Source organism: Labrus bergylta, chromosome 24 (genome assembly GCF_963930695.1).
Source record: "Labrus bergylta chromosome 24, fLabBer1.1, whole genome shotgun sequence".
NCBI classification, from domain to species: Eukaryota; Metazoa; Chordata; class Actinopteri; order Labriformes; family Labridae; genus Labrus; species Labrus bergylta.
In genome coordinates, this window is record NC_089218.1 from 1,176,040 (window position 1) to 1,196,558 (window position 20,519).

The 20,519-nt window shown below is 39.7% G+C and overlaps 1 protein-coding gene and 1 long non-coding RNA gene across 5 annotated transcripts in view; both read right to left on the bottom strand.

The window, feature by feature from the left end:
- LOC136178147 (uncharacterized) overlaps positions 1 to 1,231 on the bottom strand; it is an 86,626-nt gene extending 85,395 nt beyond the window's left edge. The window contains exon 1 of the long non-coding RNA XR_010665512.1: positions 1,030 to 1,231. This is a non-coding gene — a long non-coding RNA (uncharacterized lncRNA). The remainder of the gene's footprint in view (positions 1 to 1,029) is intronic.
- Positions 1,232 to 10,902: 9,671 nt separating this feature from the next.
- On the bottom strand, positions 10,903 to 20,282 carry arl13b (ADP-ribosylation factor-like 13b). Of its 4 annotated transcripts, none has more exons than XM_029281459.2 (10): positions 19,700 to 20,282; positions 16,251 to 16,321; positions 15,902 to 16,148; positions 15,289 to 15,394; positions 14,832 to 15,034; positions 14,348 to 14,462; positions 14,092 to 14,251; positions 13,806 to 13,928; positions 12,932 to 13,000; positions 10,903 to 12,369 (listed from the first exon to the last, which is right to left on the bottom strand). In XM_029281459.2, exons 1-10 carry the CDS (start codon positions 19,756 to 19,758, stop codon positions 12,293 to 12,295), a joined length of 1,230 nt encoding a protein of 409 aa, XP_029137292.1. In that variant the 5' UTR covers positions 19,759 to 20,282; the 3' UTR covers positions 10,903 to 12,292. The 4 variants fall into 4 exon arrangements, with proteins under 4 accessions (XP_029137292.1, XP_020510864.1, XP_020510863.1 ...); XM_020655208.3 differs by having other exon boundaries at positions 10,903 to 12,245; positions 15,902 to 16,151; positions 19,700 to 20,280; XM_020655207.3 differs by having other exon boundaries at positions 15,902 to 16,151; positions 19,700 to 20,280.
- Positions 20,283 to 20,519: the final 237 nt, after the last annotated feature.

The window sequence follows — 20,519 nt, forward strand, 5'->3', positions numbered from 1 at the left end:
AAGTAATTTCTCCTTTATTTAATCTGAATAGACTTAGTTTGTCTTCAGATCTTGATTGCTAATTTCCAGCCAGACAATTGCCTGTTGCACGCGTGTGCACGTCTGAAACACTTTGTGCCTGCATGATGAATTTAATGAGTTTGGTCTTTGTGGAGAAAGATGACCTTCTAAAACGATAAAGAAAAAAGAAGACTGTCTCTGATCAAACAAAATAACAGCAAATGTCGTCCCTGAGGTCCAGATAGATGAAAGGTTCCATCTGCACCTCTCTGATTTCGTCTGGGTCTGATTAAAGGCGGTATTTCTCCACACCTCTACACCATGCATGCCCACACACACACCTAGAAACATCCGATGACACACACAGACAAACAACTACTGGAGCGCACAGATTGGCCGGCATAAAAAAAAAAAGACGGCAGAGGAGTTTCTGTTGTCAGCAACTCACTCTAAAAAAAATAAAATAAATCGACATCACGCATGAAATGAAGGAGCAAAAGGTCCTCTCATGGTCCTCTTCACAGTGCTTGTGTTTTGCAGTGCTCATCTCACATTAGGATCTCATCTGCATAGCCATATTGCACTCTGACACACCGACTGATTACACCATTATGTTTACCATTAGAAAATGGAGCATTAAACAGCAACTGAGTGTTTCATGTCCAGCTGTGCAGAGAGCGTGCTGACAGATATACGAGAGTCAGGGCAAGAGCAGGTCTTCACTCAAAAAGGGACCACAATTAAGCTCACAGTGAAAGAACAATCATAGCTTGGAAAAACAATTTTAAAGCTTGTTTTATAGAGTTTGAATGCTGGCCTGATTTTTCCTCCAAAACTAAAACATGTTCATTTTTGGAATCAAAACTTTCAGCATGACATATCTCCTGCTACTGACAAGCTCTCAGCTTGAGTACAAGATTCTTCAAAACCTTTCTGGAGGCCGACTTCTCACCTTGAGCATGTTGCCCATCATAAACTTTAAACTGAGTTGCTTTAGCAGAATATCACAAGGTCTAAAACAACACTGACCTGATGCTCATCCTCTCAGGTGATGATTTCCGCTCTGTGTGGCTGCTCTCCTCACTCCACTCTCACTCGTCTGTAATCTAAAAAAAAAATAAAAATCACATTTAGAGAATCTATCTGAGACTTGTTTTACAACATCCACTCCACAGTTAGCCCTGATTTGTTCACTTCTCATCTGGCACTGCACTAAAAAGCTTACAATGGCTTTGTGGGCCGTCCACTGGAACCGGTCCCAAACATCACAATGAAGAGCAGAGTTACATATTGATCAGGATAAGTACTGTCCTCTAACTACAAGGCTGGTTGAGCTTCTTTTAAGCACAGACTGAATTAACTCAAGATTAAGGCACAGAGTCCTGACTGTAGGGATCTCTTATTTACCTTCATCACACCCTTAAGAAAAGTATAAAGGGATAACTAAAACTCATGCAGCTGAACATGTTGTCTCCCTTAGCATTTTCACTGATTACCCTCTTGACGTAAATAAAGAGGAAGAAACGCTAACAATGCTAATGTTTATTAGCCTGCTGACACCTACGACTGTCTCCTTTCATAGCAACTCTCGCTTCACTAAGTCTGAGAAAGATTTGAAATAATTCAATTTGTTCCCTCAGCCACTCCAGCAATTCAAAGTTTTTTTTACAACCTTGTTTCTGCTGCTGTAAATAAATGACATGTTGGAGACCTTGAAGGGACCCAGTGTGTCTGTGAACTTGCAAAAGTAAAAACGATGAAAAGCTCGTCTTTGATGAATCTTATCAGATGTCCTCCTTTAACAATAGCCTGTATTTACGCTCTGCAAAGACCTGAGCTGCATTTTGCCGTGGAGGGGAAGAAGCCACACAGACTGGGTCACTTGAAGTGAAGCTCTATAAAAACATACATCTCTCCTTTTGGCAGATCACTCGTCCTGCTGTCTTCTTCATCCCCCAGTGAACAATCATTCTTCAGTACCTTCAATACAGTGCAGACACTTATTTCCCACTGCCTATTAACATCAGAGCTACAATTTTTGCTGTGATTTGCCTTCATGTGCTCTCAGAATCAGACACTGGACCGCTGCCGACATGCATTCATCATGCAACATAATGATTTCCTATTTCAGCTCTGACTCACTTCCTGAGGAGACTATCTGGCTGAATATGTATCTTTTGTTTTTTGCCTGGGGGCAAGGCAGTATAATTTAAAAACAATAATCAATATACCATGAATCAAATGACAAGTGCTGATTAAAACCAGAGACCACTGTTTCCCTCAACTCCAGGGAGAGTTTCAGCATCTTTTAGCTCATATCTCCCCTCGCTTTGATTTCCTGTTTTGGCTCAGTTTCACTCTTGGCAACCGTAGCTTTTGTTTTCAGAATTTACCAGCATTTATTTTATTCATTTATTTTTAATGTGTAAAGCTTTGATCAAATCTACAGTGTGCAAACTGCTGAGAAGCAAATAGCAGAGAGAAAAAAAAGTTAGTTTGTGAACAAAGTTAAGCATTTAATCATTTTTTCTCCAAAAGTAAAATAAATGTAATGTGAGGCAAAATGAGTGGAGCAGCATACTAACATTTATTAAGTGCTGAAGTTGAACGTAGCTCTTTATCTGCAGCCTGTGTAAATACAGAAACTACATTATCAGTTTGTGAAACATGACACACATCAGTGTTGTTTCTACATCTCTACTGTTACTCTAAAGTCTGGGTAACCATAGCAACAGACCAAATACATTAGGCACGTCTCCATGTTTATTAGTAGTAGAAGTTATAATATTTTTGCGTTGGTCGTTGTATCTTTTTGATAAACACAAACACTGGTCATTTGGTCAACTGTTCATGTTCAAATGTAACAAAAAAATATATAAAAATTCACATTTAGGGATTATAGCAACAGGTAAAAGGTAAAGCTCCCATAAAACCAAGAAGCAACCAGACAAGGTTAGCATCAAGCTACTGAGATAGTTAACACATTCAATTAATTGGTTAATTAGCAATATTATGTGTATTATGTTTACTTATCAGGAGGTAAAGGAGGTCAAATAGAGTAAATTGTGTTCTTATAAATACCAAACAGCCAGAAATGCGACTCAAGTGAAGAAATTAAAATTCACACCGTTTTTAGTAAGAGTTACTACTGCCCCCAAGTGGTAGTTTACAGTATTTTCAGTAACACTACTAGAGGTTATTCAGTCAAATATTCATTTTCAATTTAAGAAGGGGGACTCCTGTTGATATAAAGCTTTAAAACATCTCTAAAAATAAAGTTAGCTAACTGCAAAAAGTGAAAAAACAGACAAAGATAGCAACTGTTCCAACTCCAGCAACTCCATTTTTTTCATCAGGAGTTTAGTTAGATTAAAAATATACTTACATTCATGAAACTGTTGGACACATGACTTCAACTAGCAGCTAAAGTTGCTCCTGTGTGTGTTGGTTGATTTATGGCCGTCGTGTTATAATATGGTTATTTTTAGTTTAGTTTTAAGTTGATGGTCTTCCACACAGGTGTTAATGCTGTTCATTAATTAGTCAAATTTAACAGGTGCAAATCATATGGCTCCATACCATTTAGTGTCCCAGCAAACTGAGTCAATGAGTTTGCAGGAGCCGTTCCTGGAACTCAGCTCATAATTAATCGCACCTGTTACTCAAGAAAAGTGGTTAGAAAAGTAATAGAAATATTATCAAATACATTTTAAAAGTGTTTGGGAATGGTCCAGCTTAGAAAAGTGTTTTGGTTTTATTATTTCCAACAGTAGGATGAAGTTAGCCCCTGAAAGTTAGGGTTATATTTCTCACAGTAGAAAATACAATCCTCCTTCTTCTGAGCTGTGAAACATTTAACAGCCTGGCCTGAGAAACCCTGCCACAGAAAATGGATCAGAAAAGATCAGAAGTATAAATCAGATCCAAACCATAAAAGGCTTTTCAAAGAATCAAAACACTCAAATAAATTAAAATGAGGGAGTCTCAAGCTGAACTGTAAAGGGAGCCAGAGTGATTCATGAAATGCCTGACTGGGGGGTTATGTCTTTAAAAACCATTTAAACAACTCCTCACTATGTGTATTCTTGCTGCAAACTCATTGTTGCATCATGAAGGGTGTGCATCAGGGTTTTCTTTGTTGGTTTTCACATTCTCTCTCCCCCTCTCTCATCTTTCTTCTCTCCTGTGGGCTCTTCAGCAAAAGCAGGAAGGCTTAAAAACAACAACAACAACAACAACAACACCTTGGAGGACTGGCATCAGAGTGTTTTAGGTACCTGACAGCTCCCTAATGATTCCTTTCTGCCTTTATCCTCCACCGTCTGCAAGCAAGTAATTACGGCCCAACACAGCATGGATGGGTCCTACATTGGGAACACAAGTGTCTTCTGTGTGGTAGAAAAAAGTTGCACTTTAGATTAATCTCAGTTGTGTGCATGCTAGGACATAAAGCGACAAGATGGAAAAGGATAAAAATACATAGAAATCAAAGAAAAACAGCAAGCTTGTTTGAATTCGGCCTGTCAGAAAGAGCCACACAATGAAGAATAAATAACTCCCTTGAAAAATCTTTGTGTTGTGCTGACAGTTTCAGCTAAATGACGCTCTACTCAGCCTTTTCTTCAACCTGAAATTACTTCCGTTACTTTGCTCAGCAATTCCTATCATATGATTTGCAACTCAGTGACACATCTGCAATCAAAATTCAAAAAAGTTACATTGAGGGTCAAACACAAACGCACACTTTTCCCATTCATTGTCCTTGACCTTAGACCTGTAAGCTATCTCTCAGCCTTGCCTTATAAGCAGCTCTGTGGAGCATATAAACCAATACTTTAGTTCCACTCTGGCTGATTCCAGAGTATATTGATGCACACCCACAGCTGGGCTTTAATTAAACCTGTGTGCCATCGATGACCTGTTGAGCAACTGATATCAAACACAGAGATTCAGCAGTTGAAGGGAAACCTGCACAATCATCCCATTCACTTAGAACTGTGCTAGAAAATCATGAAAAAGCAGAACATGTCCTGCACTGCAAAAACATGCAAATGTATGTTTGGAGCACCTTTGTGTTTTAGGAAGGTTCTGATCATGACATTTCCTATTAAGGTTTGAGTCCCACCAGGAACCTTTATGTAACCTTTATGTAAAAGGGAAAAACAATCTCGAAAACAGGTTATAAGGATCTAAAGACGTACATGTTTTTCATCAGCAGTGATGCTGGAAAAGTTATTATGATAAAAATAAAAAATAAACAGTTAAACCACTTGGCAATGGAGCCTTTGTGCAAGATGCAAAATACAACAACTTAAAAAAAGGCAAAAAAAAAAGGGAAATTTACAAAAATAATATGCATGTGATGTATGTTTTATTGATGCTGCGTTGCCCCAAAATGAAGGCAAAAAGTATTCTTTAATTGTCCTTTAATTGTAAAATCTAAACCTTATCCTTCCTGCAGGATTTTAATTAGTAAATAAACACACCTGTTCCCGGTGCACCTCTCTTGCCCCTGTATTGCCTCAGAGCCGGCCCTCTTGTTCCCTGGAGCCACCCTCACACTGCCCTGTCAATCAAAGACCTATGGCTCCCTCTGTGTTGAGCTGTCTCACAATCCCCACACACACTAGCCCCCTGTTTTTCCCAGATATAACCTCTATCTCCTCATTCACCTTTATCTCCTGTCTTTTCCCCAAATTCACTCGCCCATTATTTGCGTTTTTTTGCTTCCTCTCTTCTATCATTCTCCCCGTGAACACCTCATTATCCCTTATCTGCTTTGCTTATTCTCTCTCCCATCTCTCATTGCCTTTCTCCTCCCTAATCTCCACATTTTACTGCCTCTCTGCATCTCCTTCTACCTCTCCTTTTTTTATTTTTCTGACCTCAATCAAACCCTGCATTGTGTCCCTTTCCAGGTGTGTTAAAACAGACCGCAGAAACGGAATTAAACAGCACACGAGCACATTGTTTTAGACGAGCACTCTGTGTACAGCGAGGCTATTGGATCAGAAATGATATTATAATGTGGCACTGAAATAGGTGCAGCATTAGCACAGCCGAGTGCATTTGTAGATAAGGGCACTAGATAGCGAGGGGCTTCGGCTGGAGTGCTCCACAGGGCGGTTTCTTCATTTACATTAAGCGTATTCATCTTCAGCAATGGGTGCAAATTGCTTTTGTGGAATCAGGCCTGAATCTCATGAGCCAGCACTTATCAGCTCTCCTTTAAACACACCACCTGGTGCCAGTTCTCACCCACAATCACTTTTAGTAGGTATAAAACTGGATATATTTATTTGATTATGTAATTTCAGTGACTACTCTGTGATTTAAAGTCACCTTAAATGGGATTTTTGTGACAGAAGCTGCCTTAGGGCTGCAGCAAATGATTACTTTGATTAACATTTAATTAAGTTCAGTCAATAAAACGTCCCAGGCACGAGTCGACGTCTTTTAACAGCTCCTTTTTATTTTTTATTTTAAACAACAGTAGAAACCCCAAAGGTATTCCATTTACAATCATATCAAGAACAAAAGCAGAAGAAAAAAAACATAATTGAGGTGATAATGCTTCTACAGGGGATACACTGCAGAATGGAAACAGCACATAAAGAGCACTTTCAAGTTACTAAATCACCATTGCTGCACTGCATAACGTCGGGTCATATTGAATTATAAGTAACAGCCTTTGAGCAGGAAGCGGTGCTTTAATATGGGAGTTTAGTGATGGTATGTAAGGCAGTGGATTCAAATGTTGGGACCCTCGACTTCCTTCAGGGGTCAATCATTTTTCTATAGGAGCAGGAAAATCTTAGTTGTAATTTCAGTTATGTGAAAGCAACAACCTTCCACATGAAAAGAGACTAACAAAATAAAAGTTTTCGATGTTTTTCATGCTATAATCATTCTTGCAAACGTCAGCTTTTTTGGCAACAAGTTAGCTATAGGGGACTATGGTCAATATTTTGGGGTTTCCTGTGAAGAAACATGTTAAGGATATCAAAGACTAAACTCCTCCTTCCTTACTACAGTTGGGATCTAACTCTTTTTATTAGTTTACAGTTTGATCCAATTTCAAATGTACCTATATCGAAGTCTTTTATTTTGAAAGGGTAAATGTCTGCAGGGAGATAGCGTTCTGCTATTGAAACATTTGACCTCTTGCAGATTGTGAAACAGGAATCAACATGTAAAAAAACAGAAAAACATATTGTTTTATAAGTGTCCAGTTTGCACCACTACATGATAAAACTTCAACTACACAGATTGCATTCAGCCAATGCATGATTCTGCCTCTTCCGCTCACCACACAGACTCGTTTTCCTGCAATCAACCGGCTCAAACCTGATTGGTTAGTACCTCTTGGAGTAGCAGCAGACACTAGAACACTTCTTCCTTATCTGCAGATGTTTGTAGAGATTGCATGAGAGCAAAGCTTCCAACTAGAAGACTACATAGCTGCTTGTGGCTTCATGATTTGGATGCCGTCTACACCAACAAAAACACTCAGTTTGCACTTTCACATACTCCCCTCTCTGCTCTGTATGGAGGCCTAATGTCCATTTAACCCATCAATGTGCACATTTAGCAGCTGCTGTGTAGCTGTACACTCTTTTAGGACCTCAGTACATCACATGCTTCAACTTTTCCCTTTTATCCCCTTTGTTAAGTTATATAATTAGCCATTAACACTGCTTCCATTTAAGGATGAAGGCTGGGTGATCTTGGGTTAAAATAGCTACTGAGCTGCTGAGCAACGTTTTGTTGTTTTGTTATCAACAGGATTCGGTCAGACACTCAGTCCGGCCCCTAGAAACATCCAGAAAAACATCATTCAGCTCAGACACACAGCAAGAATCACAAGTGTTAATGGTGCACCCAACTCTGTGGAGCTAGTTATGTTCAAGACGATTTCTGGCGCTGCACTGCCCTCTGCAGGTAATAAGATGTAACTGCACCGCTGTTTCTTTCTGATGGGGATTATCTGTCTTCTTCACTGTCTGTTTTAATGGAGCAGAGAGAGAGAAGTTGCTTCCTGCAGTGACCAGATGCCTGCAGCGAGTATTGTTGTTGCATTTCAAGAGCTGCAGTTTTAGAGAGTGATAAATGGCAGGACGACAAGACGGAGCTGAAGAGCTGATGGGGAATATTTTTGAGCAGATGCCAGAGAAATAATTGAGTCCAGATTTAGAAAAGAATGTTGGAAGGTTGCCGAAATTTTGCAGGTTTCCACGCTGAAATCCAATTTTGAACATCATATTAGGAAAATTTGAAGAAGTGGAAAAAAAAGTTATTATTCTTCCAGATTATTATTTTGGAAAAATTGGATCAAATTTAAGAAATAGAGCAGAGACTGCTTGACATTGACTTCACACTCCGGGGACCCCAGACATCCAAACCCCTTCAGCTTTTTGCTAAAACTATTATTTTATCAATCATGTGATCGTTTTTTTTTCTACCGTGTTGCAGATAAACATTCATTTTAGATCACTTTAAGGATATTTCATGTGTATTATTGTGGACAGAGGTAGAACAGCCAGGGTGAGATTTGACTTTTCTCAGTGTAAAGTAGGTACAGCCAGGTGAGTTTGTATTAACAAGGCTGAAAATGAATGCTGCACGCCTGATGCATGGATAAGATGCAGACAGAGATACTGCAAGTTTGTTTTTCTCTTTTCCTCTGATGCTTATTGATGTGTCTCAAATGTAATGATAATACAGAAAAACACGACATTGGGCAATACCACCGACCCAATAACTGATTATTGAGGCAAAAAATAAACCAAAAGATAGCTTATAAGTTATTGACACAGATTTAAGTGTGCATAATTCATGTTTTTCTGGAGATATTTTCTAAACTGGTTGTTCTGATAATGTGTTCTTGATGCTCTTATTGAACATATTTGCAATATTTTTAACCTTATCCAGGTACTTTTCTGCATATCCCTGTTACATCCTCTATTCTGCATGTTGTTTTTTTCACCGGTAGGAGTTTTTCTCAGAGTCTACACACACAGCATGTTGTATACTCTACAAATCCCTTTCAGGCACTTTTTGTCATTTGTGGTTTTATGAGCTAAATTGCCCCAAACAGCTTGACTACACAAATTGGTTTGAGATCTGTGGAAGGCTAACTTATGAGTCACACTTCTTTCACACACTTTAAACCATACACTGAGCCATGGGGCCTTGTATATAAGAATCTGTCTTTCTTCTGTAATCCATTTTTCCCTTCAATATAAGCTAAAGAGCCTGAGCAAAGTGAGAGTGTTTTGTGCAGGTTCACAGAATAAACTTGGTGTCAGATTGACATATTCCCCATACAGACGCCTGTAACAGCAGAACATTTTTATACGCTCAGACTCTGCAGCCACATTTGCACAACAATGTAGAGCGACATTTCATTGTGGCAGAGGGAGAGATATCCTCCACTGAAAAAACCCTCAATGCAGACTCTTTTTATAATCCTTCAGCTTTTGTGGCATTTTTGTAATTTGGTATACGCTCAAAACTTCTCAAACTACATCAGACACATGACAGGCAGATTTTTGGGGGCATTAAAGGAAGTCAATTAAAACACTTAATCACAACGCACCCTCCTGGAGAGTTCAAACAGATGGATGTGAGAGTGTAAGTATACAGAGAACGGGTATTGATGGTTTAAAGATTCTTCTTTAGGCAACGGCTGCATCTGCCGCCCTCGACCTGCAGGACAAAGCGTTGCTGCAATCAATTCCAGCTCCGTTGTCATGACATAATTCACCTAAATGAAGCCTGTCTGTGGAGAGCAGTAATGAGGCAGCAGCACATTATTGCAATGTTCCTGTTAGCAAGTGATGCGGCCTGTAGAAGCTCCTATCAGATGTTTGACAATGGCTACATTTATTTTTGCAGGAAGCCGATTGCTGATGCATTCTGGCCCCCCGTTTTTTCTGAAGTGAAACTGATGCCAAAGTGAAATTGTCCTGCATTCTTTCCACGACTAGCAGGGGCGATTGTTAAAACCTAAAAACTCTGTAAACATTCTATCTAGTGTCAAGTCTTGTCCATCTGTCGTTCTCAACTGCTCGAGCATCCGGACCCACAACAACCTCCTAACAGTGAGATGCTGACCCACATTTCTGAACATTTTCAACAAATCAAATGTATTTAATGTAAACTAAAAAATGTCTTATGAGACGGAACAAACACCACAAAACACATCAGTGTGAAAGTCAACCAAAATGACAGAGAATGAGAAGGAAAATGTTTCCTCTGACATGCGTTAGGTCAGCAGCCTTTTGTCAGCTGAAAAACAAAAATGTGCAACATAAATGAAACTTCAGTCGGGCTCATCAAGGTTCAAGTACGTACCTGTGCATCATCTTGCACACACAAGATAAAGACTTGCTTGTGAGGTAGTTGCGTTCACATTGAAGGAGCAGTGGGTTAATGAGCCACACATTGGAGGTTATCTTTGTGCATTTAATAACTAAAAGTGATCACCTAATGGGACGTCAGGTGCTCTAGTAGAGGCAGCTTCATAACATATTATTATAACCTCATCTGACTGTTTGCTGGCCACCATCTTTGAGTAAACTATGATTTTTTTAAACAGAAAACCATCATAAATTCAGTATTTAATAGATTCTCAGAGATTTAAGTGTTAAGTTAACAATAAAAACAGGTTCAGGCTTCTGCGTGTAAGATGAATATTTGCAGGAAGAATGCCAGAAATCCTCTGAGATTGTCTGAGACTCTAAAAGTGAAACCGCTCGAGGGTTTTTAAGATTAAAATCTGACACTATCCATCATTTTGTAGTTGTTCCCGACAAACACCTCCGTGCAGCTCTTTCTAATCTACTTGTATCTGTTAAGAACGTAGAAATACAGCAAATAGAAGAAAAAACCCAGCCAGGATTAAATTTAAAACATCTTTTATTACGCTGTTATAAAAATCCAACAGGGTAGAAAAAATATTTTGTTCAAACATTGATGTAGAAGAGTGAGTCGGTGCTGTACTGCAGATTGGAAATATAATTTTGTAGTTTTAAAGTGATATTTCGTGTGCTTACTTTTGCTACACATACTCTCAGGTGCTCTGACCCAATATCTGCTGCTCCAGGTGAAGATGTGCTGGAAAACTTTCTCCTCCTCAATCGTCCCGCTGTTGCTCTTCCAAAGCCTAATTGGGCCGATGGAGTGTTTTTTCTCTCTCCCAGATTTGTTTTTGTACGTTCATAGTTGAACTTTTAGTTGTTTTCGGCTCGTTTTAAAGTGAAGATGGGTGCAGGAAAAGTGAGGAAAGCTGGAATAATAAGAGTGCTGGCTCAGACCTGGGGGGCCGCCTGAGAGGCTGCAAGTCTGAGGCTGATTCCCGCCTCGGGAGAAATATCACTTTAAAAGCAGGTACACAGTGTAAACAGCAGAATGCGTAAAAAAATCTGTAGCCCTGTAGACAAATATATTTTTATACGTTTACATTTTTGACAATAAATAAAAAGACAAGATGATGCTGCCGGCGAGAGTACAGATATGACAGATTCTTTTCTTGGCCTCAAACTGCACAAATTACATTGAAATGTCGAGACATCCATGACAACAGCTGACCAATTAACAACCTTTATGTAGTGTAAGAATGGAAATTATTCCCGCAATGCATCTGTGACGACTACCTCCCCTTTCAAGCTGTGACTCTTGCTATAAGAGTGATGTTTCTACAAAATTAAAGCACTCAGCTGTGTGAAAAGCCACTTTAAACCTCTATCTGCCTTTAGCTCTACATTCAAGAACATCCCCAATGTCATATAACACTTCTCTTATAGTACTGGATCCAAGGTGTACAAATTTAACAGTAAAATATGGTCATGTTTAATGGCTGCGTGAATACAAATCTGTTGTTCTGTAACATCCATAAACATAAGGTTATAACAAACATATTTACATTCTTTGTCAAATAGAGTCCAAACTGTGTAACACTGACATCAACAGTAGAAAATAAAGTTTCAGGAGAGAGTTCGGCACCAAACGTGCTTTTGTGGAGTGAAAACAGAACCGGATATCAAACCAGGTCAGGCAGATTTCAAAGTTTTGCGCTGAAATGTGTCCATTTTGAAACGGGCTCCGAGAAGGACTTCAGTTCCCATGATGCTCTGTGACTGCAGTGTTTCGGTAACTCACAAGCTCCCGACGGCAGCAGTCGTCTGCCTGTCTGTCTGTAGTGTTTGTAGTGTCTCTCTGCCTGGCTGTCTACACCCCGCTCGCTTGAGACAGAAAGCAAAAAGATGATTGGACGAGCTCAATCTCAAGGTTAAAAAATGACATCATGAGTGTCGCCGTTAGGCCGCGGCCTGTTTGCGACAGGCGGGAGAGGCTTCTTGTAAAACTCTGTGGGAGGGAAAAGAAGGGTCGACTGTGTTAGAAAACTACATCCATGGAAACCTGAAAATGAAAACCACATGAGTCAGAGCGAGAGAATAAAAAGAGGAGAGATGTTAGAGGTGAGATGAGAAGAGTGGGCTGGATGAAAACACAGACAGGCCTTTGAGCTGATTAAGATGTCTGCCACCACGAAGGATCCAAACACATTCAAGCTTATTCCTGGTGAGAGGCAGGAGAAGAGAGACAGTGATCGGGGTCGGGGGGGGAGGCTAATTAACAGTCGACACACATCTGAAGGCAGACAGAGTTCAGTGTTTCCTCCGCAACATCACACTGACTCACAGCCGCTGCTAATATTCACTTCTTCTTTTTTTTTTTATGAGGAAAAACTAAATCCACAGCGTTATTTTGCAGAGGAAGCACTTGTTCATGTCGTGGCAGTTAGTCCACAAGATGACAGCGTTAATGAGAAGATGAGTTTAAAACAGATGCAGTAATGAGGTCATTCAAACGGTGAGTGACAGCGAGGGATGAAGGGTTAATAACCGGACGGCTCATGCGTCTTTACCGGAATGTTTCGTCTCCCCGAGCGGCTCGAGTTTTGGCAGCCTAGAAACTTTAGGCGTGGCCCATCCCACTAAAATACATGAAAAAAAAAAGAAACATGTAGAAAATAGTAACAAAGAAAGATCAACTTTTCAAACGGGCACTCGAATGACTTCTTTACAGATCAGAGCCGTCGCTCCAAAATGAACATCAACTTAAAGAGAAGACTCAAACTGGACAGAGACGTCATGAAGCAGCTACACATCATCTTATTTCATTGTTCTAGCACGCAAAAATACATCCACATCTCGTCGTGAGGAAGGGTTTTACATTTCATATTCGCAAGGCGGCTGTTTTTCAGTGATGTCACACTCAGGTGGGGAAGTCGACATTCTTCTGTGCAGCTACAAACTGACAAATGGGCTGAGCTTTGCTTCTTTTTGATTCAGTCGATTATGAAAAAAAAAAACAGATTGTATCATTTTAAAAAAGCATCCAAAAACTTTGACAACCTTGAAACTTGAAATGTGTTCCCACATCTCTGAAGATTGTACATAGTCTCTGTGGGTGCTTATCAATCAGGAAGCGATGAAATGAAAACAATTTGTCAGACTCTTGCCGTTTATAGGACTCGCAACTTGCGACAAAACAGCTTCCAACCCCGAGCGTGACCTTTATAGAAACATGGTCGCTGTGTGATTTTGATTTATTGCACAACAAGCCACTGCAGTGCTTTTTCTCCAGCTGCTTCCCCGTCAGAGCCTCCTGCTAATGCACAGGATGTAAACTGTGATGTGACGAGGCAGCAGGGGGACATTTGTAGTCCCTTAACATCATCACTTAAGGTGTTTAAATCAGGCTGATGTGGAAATAAGTGTGATGACACGCTGACTGACCTGGTGGAGGAGGAGGGGTGGGGCTCTCTGTCGGGCCGTCCTCGGTCCTCAGAGGGTCCACGCGGTGCTTCCTCTTCAGGTGCAGCTTCCTCGTCTTCTTTTTGTCCTGCTCTGCAGTTGGGACTGTGAGCATAGAGAGAGGTGTGACCCAGGATTCAGCACAGACAACAAAAGCACCTCCCAATTTATCCCTTAACATATTCTACTGCAGTCTTTACTACCCTGAATCTATCACCTTCTCAATCTCTAATATTCAGGGAGATGTTTGTATGCACATAATACTCACCTGAGCTGCCGTTTGCTGTCGTTTGTCTTGTGTCGTGTGGCCCTTCGTTCTCATCCTCGTACTCTTCTTCCTCTTGTTCGACATCTGCCATCTGCTGGTTGTTGCTCTGAGTCTCTAGCAGCTCTCTCTGCCTCTTCCTCTCTTTCTCCCTGTCCTCGTTCTAAGAGCAAATAACAAACGATTCAAGCTTCACAGGTCGACACTGACCATATGCCTGTTGTTGTTGTTGTTTTTTTGCCAAAGAGTTTCCACACACCTCACAGATCACGTTGTTGATTGGCTGAAACGGGCATGGCAGGTTTTCATCATCAGGATCCTCTTCCTGGATCTGCCTGCCCTCGCGTTCTGCCTCCTCTTGCTCCTCTCGGTCTCTGCAGGCAGAACAAGGTGTTAAACTTTTGGGGCGTAATGACTCACACCTTCTGGTTACATGTTCAGATGAACTGATCCCAGGTCAGATTTAATTAGTCTTATGTGTACTACTTTCCAATAAACACAATATTTGATGCATTTTTTTTTAATGCAGTTTTATGCATTCTGACATTTCTTCAAGTCTCTTCCTTCATTTGCTTTTCCAATGTGGTCACCCTCTCCCTCCTTCATATTTCCCTGCATGCATTTCATTCTTTATCTGGCTCTGAATGATCTAAGCTCCACAATACAACAACAACAAAGTCCTTGTACTCAAGTTTAACAATGTTGGATTTGTTTCCCCTTGAGTTAGCCCATCGTGTCCTCACCTCTCCTCTCGCATCAGCCGTACTCTTTCTGCCCTCTCCTTCTTGTCCTGATCCTCCAGAGCGCGCTGCTCGGCCGTGTCCTTCTGCACACGCTCAGTAATGGCCTCGTAGTCTTTGGCAATATTGTTGAGGAGCCACTTCAGGCCTTTTTTAATGGACTTGTCAATCTTTTTGCCGTAGCCCAGAACGGCAGAGCAAGGCTCCTGGGGCAGAAACACAAATGGAGACATCAGATTTAAAGACACAACACAAACTTAATGTGGTTTTTCATATTTAATTAAGCAAGAATCTGTGTCAGGAGAGCAGCCAGAAAAACTTTCTTCCTCCATCTGTCCAATATATAAATAACTGTTCTTTCTTTGTCTTTTTTTTTTTTTTATCTGAAACTGTATTTCAAATGGCAAACACCCTTAATGTCATTCAGCTGGCGTCCCACAACAGGTGCACAAACACTTACGATCTGACACAGACACTTGTTCTCGTTAACAAGCTTCTCTAACGACAGGTTCTCGATGATGTCTGCTTCGGCCAGCGCTCCCTCCTGGTCCTGTTTGTTGGCAAGCCTGAAAGCAGGAATCTAGAGTTATTGGAGTCTGCTGCTGTGAATGAAAATCCTCCCCCGAGAATCTGCTCAACTAGTTTCAGGAAAAAGAAAAGGTGAAGTAATTTCAAGGGCAGTTATCAAACTCAATTTCTGCAAGGTGCAAAGTTATTTTGCTTTAAAAATCTTATGGAAATCTTATGGAGATGTGACTGCGGCCTTATTATGGATTTTTGATTAGAACACTCGATGCATACCAGCCGAAACACTTTAAACTCTCCGTGCATCAACCTGTGCTTTGTGTCCTGATTACTAAGTAAGCAGACGTGTCCAGGAATCATCCTGCTGTGCACGTATTCACCAACAAATTCAGACATTAAGAGGGGGCAATTTCTCCAGAATGTCCTCGTCTTCTACATCTCTCTGCCTCCCCCCCTCAGGTGCATTATGATTCTACAAACATGTTCAATGCACAACACTTTTTTGTTGTTGTCTTAGGTTTACATTTCCTGGATGTAGGAGGACTCACACTAGCACAGGTTTCCCTGCGATGCGCGGATGCTGCAGGACCTCGGCCATGGTTTCCCGTGTCTCCTGGATCCTCTGAACGTCGCTCGAGTCCACCACGAACACCACGCCGTGCGACTCGGAGTAGTAGTTCTTCCAGATGTCGCGGATCCTTTTCCCTCCGCCCAGGTCGAAGATGGTCACCTCGAACTTGCCCTGCTTCAGGTCGACCTTGGAAAACCCCACTGTGGGAGCCACATCATGTGGATCTTCTGAGAAAATAAGCAAACAGGAGGATTTTACGACTTTAATAAAGGAAGACAATGCAGAATATTAGATGTCAACAATCATTTATAGCAAAAGGTCCACACCTCCTTTTATTCCTCGTACTGTGGAAGTCTTTCCTGCGTTATCCAGACCCACCATAACCAGAGTCACTTTCCTGTTGGGCAAGAAATGGAACAAAAATGAACACCAAAACAAGAGCCACGTGACGCAGCCTTTGGCATAACTAGCATTAGCTCTGATTACCATCTGCGGGCACAGATAAGCCAGATTTATTATCTGGATGACCAACGCAACCAGAGTCCTTTACTCTGACTCAGTGAGCAACTGCCCCGTGGAAAACTAAGAGCAATAAAACTAAGACAAAATATTTGTCATAAAACAATAATCACTCTCTTGTCTATTCTAGAGGTAGAGCCATCTTTTTTTGGGGGGGAGATAAATTGACTCTTTTTTTTTCTGTTGATCTGTAAACATTTCCAGTTTTCAGAGATAAACAACGCTTGTTATAAATCAATCTGGATGTTGACTAAAAACACAAATCAGGGCAGGCAACAGGTGATGCACTGCATGTGTGCATGCCAACACCTGGGCAGTAAGCTGGGAGACTTTCACACGCAAGACACTTAGTAGTCTAGACATCGAAATAATGAGACGTTTCCATCAAAGAGGGAATTTTAATGTGCACTTTTCCTACATTTTTACCCTAAAAGAAGACTCAATATAGTCTGACTACATTTACCCCAAAAGTATCAGTCATATAGAGAAGAAGAAGTTTAACATATGTGCTCTCGTTTTAGTACTTGAGGGCCTGGAGACACTCTTTAACGGTCTTTTGACACAAAATGAAAGAGTGAAAATTATGGCACCTTGAAAACCTGTTTCACTGAATTTTTAAGCTTCAATTAGAACAGCAATCACAGGTGTATATTATACTTTTTGGGGTGAAATGTTGTCTAGAAGTAAAACACAAACATAAACCAAAACAAAGGTCTGAGTTGCAGGATAAACAGAGACTACAAAGCTTCACTTAAACACAACCCATCGTTGTCTAATGGATGAGGACTTAACTTAGAAACTTGCGCCGAAAAGACATCAACCGCACTATCCATCTAACTGTCATCTGGAGCCAGCTGGCCTTCATCGGGGCAGCCACTTGACGTAAACCCTCCAAGAAGTGAAGAACTGCTCGCCCTGTGTCCGCTAACCCATAACCCTCCGTCCACGCTGTTACTAACCCCCTTACACAGCAAGATCAAGCCCAAAGAAAGAGACCCACTGACCAGACCTGGCTGTGGGATTAGGTGAGGATTTCTGACTAAGTCCAAAGGACCAGATGTCTCACATGCACCACGTGGTTTAAGGCCTCCCTATAACATTTTCTGGTCCTGCTATTTTACACCTGTAGTGTTTTAACGACTCTGTAACGAGGGAGAATCCCTTTTTCTTTTTTTTTAAATACACTGGAAATAATGACTGGAGGTTTAAGGCATGCTCTTAAAAAGCTCTGGACAATCAGGAATGTTGTATTGTCTTCACCCCAAGACGAGTCATTTCATTTCAGTATCACTTCATAAAAAAACATTTCCTAAATTACTTTGATCAATTATTGAGCTGTTTGCCATATAAATGTAGCAAACGGGCCTGACAAATAGATCTGTAATGGTTAACAACTCAGTCAATCAAAGCTAAATACACAGCTGATTATTGTGATAATGGTTTTTACTATTTTTTTAACAAGAAATGTTAAAAATGTGTTGGTTATAGCTCCTTAAATGTGAGTAGTTTCTGCTATATTTGCTGTGTATTGCAGAAAAATAAATATTCTTAGGAAAAGAAGCTATTTGAAGACATCACTTATGGCTCCTTGGGAACTTGTGATGAGTGTTAATCTTTAAAGTATAGTAAAAGGGAAGGCCCATTATAATTTCACGAAAAATTAAGCAGATGAAAAAACCCTCCTCAAAAGATGATATGAAACCATTTAAAATTGAATGTTGAATAAGTTATCTTTCTGTAAAACTCTGAAGAGATTTATTGAATAATGTTTTAAGTTCTAATAATAACTTGGGTCAAATAGGGAGTATTTCATATTAAAAAAAACATGTACCTCATGAAGAGGAGAGATTGAAGCAGTTTGAATCATTTGAACTTTGCTGTAAGAGCCTTCTTTGCATTACCCTGGTTGAATAGTTTCTAAAGAGCAACACAAGTTTATGAATCAACTATGTTTGATCAGTGTAACCTGTCATTGGCTATGATAGATAGATAGATAGAATCTTTATTATCATTGTATACAAGGACACAAAACTTTGTTCGCAGCAATCCTAAACAGCAGCGTTTACAAAAACAACAAAAATATATTTGTGTTGATATGAAAGAGAAATATGCAAAAAGTGGCCAGAGCAATTGATGTTCAGTGAATGAATGATAATAATAATAAATAAATAAATAGACAGTTGTGGTGACTGAAAGAATATATACAGTTATCAGTTTGCAGTGACTGATTAATTAAACAAATATAAATGTAGAGATATAAGATAAGATAATCCTTTATTTATCCCTCAACGGGGAATTTACAGTGTTACAGCAGCAAAGAGCAAAGATTGTAAACAGAAAGTGAACACAGGACACAATTTAAATATAAAAAGAAAAATTAAGAATGTACAAAAAAATAGATACTAAAAAATAGAATGTACAGGATTATCATATCTTTCTATATTTATATTTTTTTAATTAATCAGTCACTGCAAAATAATAACTGTATATATTCTTTCAGTCACCATAACTTCACTTATTTGCACTATATATATATATATATATATATAGTATTTATTTATTCATTTTATTTTAAAATCTATTTTTGTACATTCTTAATTTTTCTTTTTATATTTAAATGGTACTGTGTTCACTTTTGTTTGCTCTTTGTTGCTGTAACACTGTAAATTTCCCCGTTGTGGGATAAATTAAGGATTATCTTATATCTCTATATTTATATTTGTTTAATTAATCAGTCACTGCAAAATTATAACTGTATATATTCTGCCACTGCACCATAACTTCACTTATTTGCACTATATTTTTATATTTATTTTTTATTATTTTTTATTTATTCATTTTATTTTTTTAATCTATTTTTCAGTATCTATTTATTTTTTTGTACATTCTTAATTTTTCTTTTTTATTTAAATTGTTCTGTGTTCACTTTCTGTTTGCTATCTTTGCTCTTTGCTGCTGTAACACTGTAAATTTCCCCGCTGAGGGATAAATAAAGGATTATCTTATTATTGTGCAGTGACTGGATGAGTAAATAAACAGTTTTAGTGCAATGAATAAATAAATAAACAAACAAACAAACAAACAAACAGTTATGGCTGTTAGTAAAAGTTGTTTGAGAAAAGAGGATGGTGACAAACTGCTGTCATCCAGTGGAAATAAGAGAAAACAGGAGAATCTCTACTACAGCAGGGACTACAAACTACAAACTATAAAAACTACAAACTCCTGATTTAAACAGAATGACGTCATTGTGTACCTCGCAGGCTCTCGCCATCGTTTCAGCCAGTTGCAGCAGTTCGCCATCAGGCTGAACATCTCAGTCCGAGTCCAGAAGACTGAGGTCAAGAGGTCAAGAGGTCATCGCCCCCCCCTCCTCTTTAAACAGCTGATCGACTTTTCCTCTTAATTAGCCACATCGCTGGCTAACTTACGACAGCAGCAACTTAATCAACTTTTACCAACATAAAACACAACAAGTGTTGATGAAACAAGTAACCATTACCATGCGGTATAAACAAACGTAGTCTTAAAGATCCGCAATTTACAGAAATACCAAATGTTCGTCCCGTTATCTCCGGTTACCTGAAGCTAACGCAGCTAGCTATAACGGGACCTTAGTATCAGTCTCAGCATCTTGTAAACGAGTCTTCTACCATATTACAGCTGAAAGCGGAGCGTAGTGTTAGATTTAAATAGTTTGTAATGTAGCCGAATGCAGCGTAACTGCGTATTTCACTCAAAAACACGTTTGCTGCTTAGCGTTAGCTGATTCTGTAGCTGCCTGTTTTGTTTACGCCGTATCTTCTGCTGCTAGGCTGCAGACGTGCTGACGTCATCGTCCCCAACGTCAAACCAGCGTCAAATCAGCGTCAACAGTCCCAGATTTAGCCAAGCGCTTGGAGAGAGAGCGCCCCCTTGTGGGCAATTATAAGATAAGATAATCCTTTATTTATCCCTCAACGGGGAAATGTACAGTGTTACAGCAGCAAAGAGCAAAGATAGCAAACAAAAAGTGAACACAGCACAGTTTAAATATAAAAAGAAAAATTAAGAATGTACAAAAAAATAGATAGATA

Coding starts and splice junctions, on each gene's coding strand:
- arl13b (XM_020655207.3), bottom strand. CDS start 19,758: ATGTTCAGCCTGATGGCGAACTGCTGCAACTGGCTGAAACGATGGCGA. Junction 16,322..19,699: donor CGATGGCGAGAGCCTGCGAG/GTACACAATGAC, acceptor CTTGCCCAACAG/GAAAGTGACTCTGGTTATGG. Junction 15,035..15,288: donor ACAAGTGTCTGTGTCAGATC/GTAAGTGTTTGT, acceptor TTTCTGCCCCAG/GAGCCTTGCTCTGCCGTTCT.